Genomic DNA, 12,062 nt, shown 5'->3' with positions numbered 1-12,062 from the left:
TAGGGTTTGTTAATATTCTTGGATTTGTGGGTTTATAGCTTTCATCAAATTTGGAAAATTTCTGTGCATTATTTTTTGCAGTATTATTTTCTTTTTCCTTTCTTATAAACTCAAATTATATGCGCATTAGGCTGCTTGAGGTTGCTTCATGGCTTGTTGAGGATTTATTTAAACAATTTGTAGGCTATTCTTTGTGTTTCATTTTATATGGTTTCCACTGCTATATCTTCAAATTTACTGTTTCTTTTCCCTGTAATGTCCAAAGTGCTATTCGTCCTATCAGCAGACTTTTCATACGAGACATGGTAGTTTTCATTTGTAGAAGTTCATTTTGGATATTCCAAATATTTTCCATTATCTTTACTAAATACATTGAACTTTCCTCTAGATTCTCAAGCAGAGAGAATACAGTCACAATAAGTGTCTTAATATGTTTGTCTACTGGGGCACCTGAGTGGCTCAGTTGGTTAAGCGTCCCACTTCAACTCAGGTCATGATCTCACAGAGCCCTGTGTTGGAGTCTGTGCTGACAACCCAAAGCCAGGACCCTGCTTTGGACTCTGTGTCTCCCTCGCTCTCTGCTCCTCCCCTGCTCATGTTCTGTCTCTGTGTCTCTCAAAAATAAATACACATTAAAAAACAACAACAAAACACAAAACTTAAAAAAATGTTTACATACAAAATACAAGACTTTAATTAATTCGTACTAATTCTATAAACTCTGTCATTTCTAGGTCATTTTTGGTTATTTTTCTCATGATGAGTTGTATTTTCCTGCTTATTTGCATGCCTAATAATTTTTTTAATGCTTATTTTTTGAGAGAGAGAGAGAGAGAGAGAGCACAAGTGGGGTAAGGGCATAGAGAGGGAGACACCGAATCCAGAGCAGGCTCCAGGCTCTGAGCTGTCAGCACAGTGCTCGACATGGGGCTCGAACTCATAAACCATGAGATCAAGCTGAAGTCAGACACTTAACCCACTGAGCCACCCAGGCGCCCCAGCATGTGTAATAATTTTTAATCTTAGAGTTCATCTTACTTACTTTTGGTCTCTCAGGAATCTTTATCCTACCTTGCCTGATATTTAGTGTTCTTACAACTGTTTCATAATATATTTTGTACAGTATTGTAGTTATTTTAGGTGGAAGGTAAATCTGACCCATGTTTTACTCTATTATTGCCCCAAATGGAAGTCTCCTAATTTGTTACGACATAAGATTTTAAGAGTCTGGGCATTTTAAAAATTAGTTTGTACAGAGACCAATGTAGTTTCATTTCTTAATAGATTATGTTGATGGTTCTGATATAAAACATAATTCAACACATTTTGTAGTATAATATTTTTAATAAAAACCTGAATGCTCTGTGAAGATTTATAAGAATTACTATTATTTTTGTTAAAATCTTTCAAAAGTTCTGATAACCATGGATAGTACTTGGTAAGTGAATTAAAATTTAAGTGTATTTTATACATATGAATAAATATATGAATAATATATAAATATATAAATAAATTTTATTTTTTTATTTACTAGGTCATCANNNGGGTCCACCTTTAGCAAGACCCATTCTCCCCCGAGAACGAGGTGCTCTGGATAGAATTGTTGAATATTTAGTTGGTGATGGTCCACAGAACAGGTAATGTTTGTTAGGGTGGTAGGTAAATGAAAATGAAGAAGTTTATTGGTCAAAAGGGTGTGTGTGTGTATGTGTGTGTGTGTGTGTGTGTGTGTGTACACACATACTAGATGTTCCACAGTTTTGTGGCTCCTGTTTCCTGATTTTAGAACATAATAGAATATTTTATACCCATGCAAAAGAGTACATATTGACTTGTTTTCCAGTAAGAGTTTGGATAAAGTATCTAGATAAAATACAGAAAAATATAGAGAGAGAGCAAAAAATATTGTAACCCTACTATAAGATTATTTTTAGAGAAACTGAATCATTTCATTGAAACTTCTCAACTTGAAGAGCACACAAATAGTGAAAACTCTATTGTAAGAAATGGAGTTTTATAGATGTCAATACTGGAGTTGGTGATGGTACTGATTTTAACAGCAATGAGGACAATTTAGATATGTCTGACACAGTTGTCAGAATGGTTTTCCAGTTATTATCTTATTTGATTTTCACAATAATCCTAGGAAGCTAGGGATGATATGAGCAGAACAACTGTCATAATATAGACTTTTAAAAAATACTTTATGATAGTAGACTAGAATATTTGACAAGGTTATTGGCTAATATTATTGTTTCAATAAAAGAATAATATTATTTATTATAATTTAAATTTAGAATTTAATGTTAATGTAATAAATTGTATATTATTCAAAACAGACAGGTTGTTGTTTGGTAGGGCCAAGTGTTACACAGAGAGCAGAGAGGGTATGTAAGAAATGAGGATGACGTATAACTAGGATAGACACAGGAATCATGAGGTTTGGAAGTTAACCTTTGGACAGCACTAAACAAATTCATTTCTTGACTACAGACCTCTCAGAAGTTTTAATAACATTCATTGTGACTCACTAAGGGGTTTTTTCTTTTCCAATCTAATCTGACCACAGATTTTGGGTCTGTTATTCTCAGAAATATATGTTAGGAAATACTGAAATTTAGGTGTTCTGTTATCGAATATATTTGTTAACTTAGTAAGGATATATTCATTTCACTGTTGCTTAGTTTGTTTTTAGTTTTGTGTATAAATTATATTTTAGAAAGGTTGAAATTTTGGCTCTTAAGGTTAAAGGCTATTGTTTATTGTTTACTAAGTAACATCTAATCTGTCAGGACATATTTAGCTATGTTAAAATATTAGTTAGCTGTGATGGCTAAAGTAGCCTTTTCATGGGCTTTGTCCACATTTGTAACTGATCTGTTCATTTTTCCTTTTTATGTAGGTATGCCCTTATATGTCAGCAGTGTTTTTCTCATAATGGCATGGCTTTGAAAGAAGAATTTGAATACATTGGTAAGAATTATTGGGTAGTTAGATTAAAATATTTTACTCTTAAATATTTCATTCTATGCCAAGGCTCATGTAATGTCACTTTGTTTTTGGTGCTCTCTCTGTTTGTATTGTTCAGGAGTATTGTCCTTATTTTAGAACACAGAGCAAAGCAGGAACAACAGTGTAGGTTTTTCCCTCATACAGTATATAACTTCTAGGTCTTTGCAAGCTTCATTGTGCATCAGAATCATCTGAAGAGCTTTTAAAAATACCATGCCTAGGACCCACCAGCCAAGAGTCTGTTTTAATTGATCTGGGGTGGGTTCAGGCTTTTTTTTTTAAAGCTCCTCAGAGGATTCTCATGTGCAATCACTATTAAAAAATATTACTAAATTAATTATGTTTCTTAAATATGACGCACTATAGTTTCTTGGGCAAATGAGCAAGGGTCTGGATTTTAAAATCCCTAATGTTTCTAGTGACTAGAAATGTAATTTCTGTAATACATTTAGATCATTATTAATATTGTTTTGCTGTTAGATAATCTGCTATGTAACTTTCCATCTTTTCTGTTTTATTTATTCATTTATTATTTATTATATTTAGAATAGAATTTATTGTCAAGTTAGCTGACTAACATACAGTGTATATAGTGTGCTCTTGGCTTCTGGAATAGATTCCCACGATTCATCACTTACATACAGTACCCAATGCTCATCCCAACAAGTGCCCTCCTCAATGCCCATTACGCATTCCTCCCTCCCCCATTCAACCCTCACCCCATCAACCCTCATTTTGTTCTCTATATTTAAGAGTCTCTTATGATTTGCCTCCCTCTCTGGTTGAAACTATTTTTTTCTCCTTTCCTTCCCCATGGTCTTCTGTTAAGTTTCTCAAATTCCACATAATAGTGAAAACATATGATATCCGTCTTTCTCTGACTGACTTTTCTGTTTAAAAATTAATATTCTAATAATAATTAGAAAGTGTGCTTTAAAATTAGCTTTTGTTAGAGCACATGCCATTATTATTAAAACCAGATGTAATTTCACAAGGGATAAATAACTTTTGAAGGGTTCTTTGATTATTTGCAAAAATAGTCTGGAGAATGATCTGATTAGTCCTTGAATTTTTTTGGCTTGTGGTTTTGTTTATTTATTTATTTTTAATTCTCTGCAGCTTTTCGATGTGCCTACTGTTTTTTCTTGAATCCTGCAAGAAAAACTAGACCTCAGGCTCCAAGACTTCCAGAATTTAGTTTTGAGAAGAGGCAGGCAGTGGAGAGCTCAAGTTCAGTTGGTTCCTTGCCCTCAGGAAGTGTGATTTCATCAGAGAACCAGACCGGTGAAGGTATGAATATTTAATTAAAAAGTTTTATCTGTTAGTAATGTTTGCTGCTAAACAGTAAAAGCATAATGCTTTTAGATAAGAATGGAGTAATTTATCAGATTTTGCAGCATGCGTATATCAGCTATTGCTCTGATACTCAACCCTCCTGTGTGATTGGTATGATGTGTTTCAGTTTTAAAATATAGGCTATCCTGTGTTCAGTAGCAGCTAGCAACAGCTAGGTTGCTAAACATACATTGTTTATGGAGTGACATCTTCTAGTAACTGTTGGGAGATTTGACTAGTGATATTTTCATTGAATCATTTTTTCAATTTATTCAAGTGAAGCATGCTATAAGAATTATGCAACTACTTATAAGGGTAAAATTCTGATAAAATTTGTAATTAACATTGATAAAATAGATTTGTACCTACCATTGGAATTGGTAAGGTTACAAGAAGCAAGAAACTTTGGAATTGGAAAGTCATCCTTACATTCTTTGGATTAAATATGTTGATGGGAGTAGTGTTTCTTTGAAACAATTTATTGAAAAAAAAAAGAAACAATTTATTGAGGTGCACAAGATTTAACATTGCTGATGTATGCCTTTATGAAAACAACCTTTTTTTTTTTTTAACAAAGATAGATTTTATCAGAATTCATTGGTTTTTAAGTTTTGTCTTGTAATTCTGTTTTAGGACTTCTTGAGGAAATTTCATAAACAAATCGAAAAGATAAGGTGGAAGATCTGACTACTAATTGCGAACTATTTCTTGTTGTTAATATTAGGTGGGGAGCTGTTATTTAAGCAGCTCCAAATCATGGAGATGCTAACATTATGGCACAGGCCATGATATTTTGGTGCTATGCCTGATGTAGAAAAAAAATCCATATTAGAAGCTTATTCACATAGTGCATTTAGCAGTCAGTATTCATCCTTTTAATTTCTATTCATCCTTTTAATTGCATTTATATATATTTGATTTCTTCTCCATATGAACACTGAGTAGTAAAAAAATTGCTTCAACTGAGAACAATGTATGAAGCAATGAATTTTTGGATTTCAGAAGTTTAATATAAAATTTTGAATATCTTTTTTCTTTTTTTTAACTTTGAAGAGTGAACCTAAAATATGTGTGTTGATTTGGGCTTGGCTTTTGGCTTACTAACATATATCAAAATGAATTTGAACACAGATAGCCATGACAAGAAATGTGTATACTTCCAACACTGAATCCATGTTCTCCAAGTCTACAGCATCAACTCCAAACATACCACCACATTGTTTCTTTCGCTTAAGTCATGCTCTGAAGCTGATGATTGCATGCAAATCACCTGCCTTGCTATTGCAGGCTGCTATTGCAGCCTCTTGGAACCAAAAACTAAAGAATTTCATACTGAAGATGCCTAGAGGAAAAATTGAAGGCCTTTCCACAAATAAGTAACCTTGCTTATGAAAGCTAAAGTGAATATTTGAAAGCCAGTAGTTGGGACAAAAAAGGAAAGAAAGAAAAAAAGAAAGAAAGAAAGAAAGGCAAGAAAGAAAAGAAGAGAAAAAACAGCCAACAAAATAAAAATTTTGATAACGAGTCCCATGCTTTATATCTTCTGCTAGGGTTGAGATGGATGGTTAGCAAACAACACCCAGCTATACCTTTCCTTCTCATCAAATCTAGGAGGAGCAAAATTCCAGATGTCTCATTTTCTATCTGAAATCCCAAGAACGAAGTCTGGCTCAAATTCAAACCTAATAAGGTAATGTTTATAGGTGAAGACAAAACTTGAGGCAGGATCTGACAACTCTAGTGCTGGAAACTGAAGCAACAATTCCATTTGGTTAAGATAGTCTTTGGAGGAGTAACTTTTTCATACTTCTCTTTGGATTCATTGAAATGGCTATGAGAATTTTTTACATTTTTGGCTCTCCAGAAGATTGAAACTTTTCTCCGAGACTCTGTCTCAACACTGTGATATACAGTTATCATTTCTAAGCTGCAGTCCATTAGTAAACGACTAGGTAGTATTCTGATGAAAGATGAAGCTGCATTTGTTGTGAATGCTGGTGGCATACCCTTATGTTTAAATTGAACTATTAAGTAACACCATATCGTCTCAATCATCTACTCTCTGCGCCGACAGCCAGTATAATGAGTATAATGGAGGTCTTATAGTTTTGAGTTCCACATTCTTGATGTGAAAACTTGAGGTCTAAAAGAAAAAGAAAGCCTTTCCTGCTTTAATTTTTATATTTTTTAAAAGTAGTAAAATAGCTACTTAGTAATTGCAGAAACTGCAGAGATTAGATTATTGAATTCACAGATGGAACCAAAAGGTGACTTTTTACCATCTGAATTTCCCTTTCAACAAATGTTCTATAACCATTTATGTGAATAATCTTGAATCATTAGATGCTTTTTTTCCATCCCCAATCTATGATGCAAGACTTTGAAATTAAGTTTTGTCTTTATTCTGCTACTGGAAGATTTTGCATTTAGGATGAGACACAAGGCTTTTGAAAAATTTTTGGATTACCCTTTAAAACAACATGAAATCTTGGAAAGTTTTCATCAAAGAAGGAGACCTGGAAGGAATTTCTCCCATTAATCACTCATTTGGATTCCTAGAATATTTTTCTAGAACTGTGTGTCCAGATGCTTTGGAAATAGAATATTAAAGAAACACAAGAAATTAGGACTGTGGATTTTCTTTTTATCTAGGAGCATACTAGATGTGGTATGCCAAAGTAATGGACTACTTTTAGGTTACTTGGTTTCTTTTATGGCTAAACTAGTAGTGCAGTAATACTTGAATCTCTGCTAAGCCACAGTAAAGTGGTTTACCAGATTTGCTTTTTTGAAGTGTGCTTTTCAGAATACTTGATATATAGCATTCTTTTTTGTTAACTATGATAATAATTAGAACAAGAGATTTCTATATTGTTAGTGTACCAGTATAGTGATTTTAGGTTAGCATGTTTGAAAAATGTTAATATTGTTCTGATTGCTCAGTTGTATCTGTCTAGATCTTATGTAATTATTTTAATAAGAAATAGCTTTTATTCAAACTGGAAGTAACTTGCTAATAATAAAACTCATGGCCTTTAATCAATAATATAAAAAATAGTAAAATTCATATAAGGTGAAATTTATTTTGGTAATTGATTTCTGCTTTTTCTTTTAAGCAATATACTGTTACTGTTAGGTATGTTAAACTAGAGAACATTCTATTTTTAGTGTGGTTTGTAAAGATGCTCTAGGAAATTGAACTATTTGATAATGTAAACTTTGAATTCTGTTTATTTATCAGATCCAAAAAGCTTGTACCTTTGTTGATGTTTAATTATGTACAGCTTCCTCAAAGTGTATATTGCCTATAGGATGTTTTATTTTAGACATAGAGATCTTATGCCCTTCTGATTCTCTTTTCTAAAACACTTTCACCTAATAGTTTTACATTATTCCCGAATAATGACACTTCTTACTCATCTAATGGATTTGTTCACCGATGGTAAATAATAGTACTACTACTAAATGGTATTCTGTTGCTCAATATGAGTTATTTTCTCCCAGGTGGTTTTTATTTAATTGAGTTTTATTCATTGAACTGTTGGGTTAAATTTTGAGATGAGATGAGATCCATGTCTTTGTTGCTGAATGTAAGTTGGCCATTTTCCTCAAGGCAGAAAAATCTTGTAAAAACTGCTTTGTTTAAAACCTATGAGTTCAAAGACAAACTGTCCATTTTATTTGAACAGATTCTCCTTTGGGTAAGTTTTATAGTCTACACATACAGTGGGTACTGATGTGTCAGCAAAACAAGTTTGATGCATTAGCAAGACAAATTTTTGTTATTGTAAAAGGAATAAAAAGTAAGAATCTAAATGAATTCACTAAAATATGAAGAGTTTTCAAAGGCATAAACTACAAAGAATTATGGTTTTTTTCCCCTGTGGAAATTATATACTTCTAAAGGAAATATATGAATTTGTTTTGCTAGACTATTCTTTAATTTTCTTAGAAAATTATTCTTTCAAGAGCTAAAATAAAAACCTAAAAGTAAGGTAATATCACCTTATTTATTTTTGCGTGTGTGTGGTTTATAGATGAGGCAGTGGAATTCGTTATACAGTATACTCAGTTTTATGAGTTTGAGTTATCTAGCTGAGTTGAGGCTTTGCCCAAGCCAGGAAGCCAATTGTACCAACTGTTACAATTTGGTAGAAAAAGATTCTCTCTCAAGAGTACTGAGGTGAGAGTAGAAGATGGGATAGGAGTGGGGAAAGGAAGAAATTCCATGGGTCATTTTTGTTTTATCACATTGTGATATATTGTTTTCTTAACATTATGGATGCCACCGCTGATATTTAAAATTTTCTTACATATAGTATTAGGTCATTCAGGCAACTTTGTTTTAATTGTAGTCTTAAACTGGTTTTGCACAAGGGAGAAGAGGCCTGTTTAATTAGTGTGAACACAACAGGCTGGTTGCTTTTTTAGTATTTTATGCCCAGATAGTGACATCTTTTGTAATGTATTTTTTACCACCAAGCTATTTTAAACTATAACTTCACAGAAAAAATTTGCTGTTTTTATTAGAATAGGCAAATGATATTCTCCTATAGAAATAAAGTAAATTTAGAATACACTTAATGATCTTATTATAAAGCTCTGTGGTTTAGTTATTAAATATGCAATTCTCTGTTAATCTTGTATACCTAATTCACTTAAATCTTGTTTGGATGACTTTGGATGACTTTTCACAAGATGGCATTGGCACCTAAAAGTCAAATATTTATGTCATTTAGACTGATGTCTGCATTATAGGCATCATGACATGCCAGTTTTTCTGTGGTATTACTGCTCTTAAAATGACTTTTCTGCAAATTAACCTGGGGGAAGAGAAGTAGTCATTAATAGCTTTATGCTTATTTTCAAGCCCTACCCATCATTTCACCAATTTTTAGTCTTTTGTATATTTTTTGAAATACAATATTGACAAGCACACTTTTTGTATGATGTCATTTTCTAATTATGATAGCCCATGGTATTTCTTAGAATTCATCTTCATAGACATTTAAAAATTTAAGTATTATAGCACTTCTTTTTGTATTATCTGCTTTAAGACCCCAGAATTTTAAAATTAAATTAGATTTGACCAATGATGTGTCTGCTTCTGAAAATAGTTACATCCCAAACCTTTAAGATGATAAACTATCAACTTGAGTACTTCTCCTGTTTAAGTTCAGCACTGAGGCAATTGGTCAGACAGAATGTGACAAATTACATGGGCCTATTTTCACTTAAACACATTTATTGGTGAGTCCTGGATTCTGAGCTTTTTCTTTTCATTTTCTATGGCTTTATTTATTTATTTTTTTCCAGAAGGCTTTCTAATATATAATAAATTGTAAAGTTGTTGGCAAGTAAGAACTCTCAATGGCCAGAGAGTTGTAGAAAACCATGACTCTTACAATTCTACCCTGGATAAATTCTGAGAGGGTAGAATTACAAATGGTTGGCAACTTCTGAAGTTTTCCACTGAAGAACTTGCTTTCCCTTGTGGCAGAAATGATCTGTACATGTTCCGAGAGTTTCATATGTACTTTCTGCTTTTCCTTTATGCACTGGAACATTGAAATAACAAAACTTTAACGACCTACTGCTTCTCTACCTTGAGTTTTGTGAGATTCCAAGTGGTACAGCAAAGCCATTTTCACTTCCTTTTAAGATAAAATGGCATTTTTGTAACATTTGACACAAATAGGATTTGTAAACATTCCTCACTACTTTTTGTGATCATGTGAATTTTCATACAGTAAAACCTCATTGATTTGGATGTCCCTGATTGTGGAATTTTGGCCTATCATTCTATATATGAAAGAGGGAAAGAGGTTGTAATGAATTCTGTAAACTATAGTCCAAGATCTATTTAAAGAAATAATTACTTTTTAATATTTTTATAAAGTCTTGGCATAAAGTGTGTGAGATATAAATAATTTGTATTTATTAAAACTGATAATGGTAAACCATGAATTTGTAAGACCCCCACATTTCCATGTGTCCGTACAGCATGTCATTTCTTTGTAAAACTATTAACTGATTTTATTTATTTAGCAAGACTCTGACCTGTACTGTAAAGGAACTAAACTTGATCTTTTTACTAATGTAGACTGGTTTTTCCTCTGGATTTTTTAAATAAATAACATTCGTAGTATATCATAAGGGATCTTGTATGAGCATAATAAAATCTGCTTATTTGTTTAGCTGATGTGATTTAACAATATTTCTCCTAGCAAGGATATTTGTTACTATTTATTACAAAAACAAAAGCTAGGATTTTTATTTTTGACTTGGAAAATAGGAACCCAAAGCTTTTGGCTTCTGACATTCCCATCTACCCTTTAAAGAATTAAAGGGACTCTATTGAATAAAGTTATTATTACTATTAGGGATTTGAATTTAATGAAACTCAAAAGAGAATTTAAAGGGAGTAAATTTTTAGATAGGAACCAAGACCCTCACTTAGCTTCTACTATGGAGAAAGGAGCAAAAGACCCTTTCCTTCTCTTAGTATTCAGTCTATAGCATATGCTGACTCAGAGGTTTAAATCCTGAGAACTTGTCTTGCAGAGGGTTGAAGGGAGACTTGTTATGCTTTGGAAAAGCTAGATCCAGAATATGTGTTGGATAATAGAGATGTAAATCAGTGTGGGAAATAGCACAGTCTACACACACACACACACACACACACACACACACTGTTTACAGGGTTGCCTGTGTGCAAGGGACATAGTTCCTTCAGGTCTGGGACTTAATACATTGGCTTTGTTTGCTGTACTGTTTTCTTATGGCACATAAATCTGTTGGAACTTCATTTGCCATATTTGGACATTTAACTTTCAAATACATCTTTAGGAAGGTTCCTGAATATTGTGAAAGTTGCTCAATTTTAGGAAAATATCAGGCTTTGGGTAAAAGTATATTTATGGGTTTGTTTTCCCCAAATTATTTTTTCTTTTGTCCTTCATTCATACCAATTCATATATGGTATGCTATAGGGAGCCAAGTACATATTTTAAAGGGTTTAATATTATCCTTAAGGATAATATTAGACCATTCTCCTGTTTCTTAGTCCATGTATGTGTGTGCTTATCTTTTGTTTATCTTCTTTAGCAGTTTTAACATTTGGATATGCCTAAAGTCTTGACTCTTTATCTTTTCAGAATCTTTAGAAGAACAAGATATTCTTGATAACAGTACAGAGCAGACAGACGAGAAAATATCAGATACAGAGCAGACAAACCAAGGGATTGAAAAAGTATTTGGCACAGAGGACCCAGAGGAGAGACAAGAGACCGAGAATGAGGAGACCTCAGTGAATGAAGCCAAATCAACAGTTCCCAGAGCGGATTCTATTCCGAATCCTGAACTCAGTGGAGAATCTCTCGTGGCAGTGTAGTAAATGCTTCCACGTGCCTTTCACTGGACATTTGTAGTCTTGATGTCAGTTACTGCTTTGTAGGTGTTGCTTTCTTTCCCCCCTTCCCCTCCAAGGATGTGCTTGATATCATTTGAATTCAGATTGCTTAGCTCTTTTAACATGTCAGAGGTATAGCTACTGGGTATTAAATTAAAGGCAAGTGATACCAGTAAAGTAAGATCCTTTGGAATGTACAAAGATCCACACCGTTTAATCAGCTTTTAGATGTTTTCTAAAAGTAAACAAACATAGCATTCTTGTTTTCTCTATGTGTGACCTGACCTGTAAATAATATCCATTT

General features: G+C 33.0%; 1 protein-coding gene across 1 annotated transcript in view; it reads left to right on the top strand.

Annotated features, from left to right (window-relative positions):
• The window catches only part of LNPK (lunapark, ER junction formation factor), a 71,495-nt gene extending 59,727 nt beyond the window's left edge, over positions 1-11,768 (top strand). The window contains exons 10-13 of the mRNA XM_077751207.1: positions 1,535-1,637; positions 2,903-2,973; positions 4,132-4,302; positions 11,505-11,768. Coding sequence (XP_077607333.1) covers positions 1,535-1,637; positions 2,903-2,973; positions 4,132-4,302; positions 11,505-11,740 — 581 coding nt within the window. The 3' untranslated portion in view covers positions 11,741-11,768. The remainder of the gene's footprint in view (positions 1-1,534; positions 1,638-2,902; positions 2,974-4,131; positions 4,303-11,504) is intronic.
• Positions 11,769-12,062: the final 294 nt, after the last annotated feature.

This window comes from Crocuta crocuta, unplaced genomic scaffold (assembly GCF_008692635.1).
Source record: "Crocuta crocuta isolate KB4526 unplaced genomic scaffold, BGI_CrCroc_1.0 scaffold219, whole genome shotgun sequence".
Classification (NCBI taxonomy): domain Eukaryota; kingdom Metazoa; phylum Chordata; class Mammalia; order Carnivora; family Hyaenidae; genus Crocuta; species Crocuta crocuta.
The sequence above is the reverse complement of the archived record's forward strand: the minus strand, read 5'-3'. Positions and strand labels throughout refer to the sequence as shown.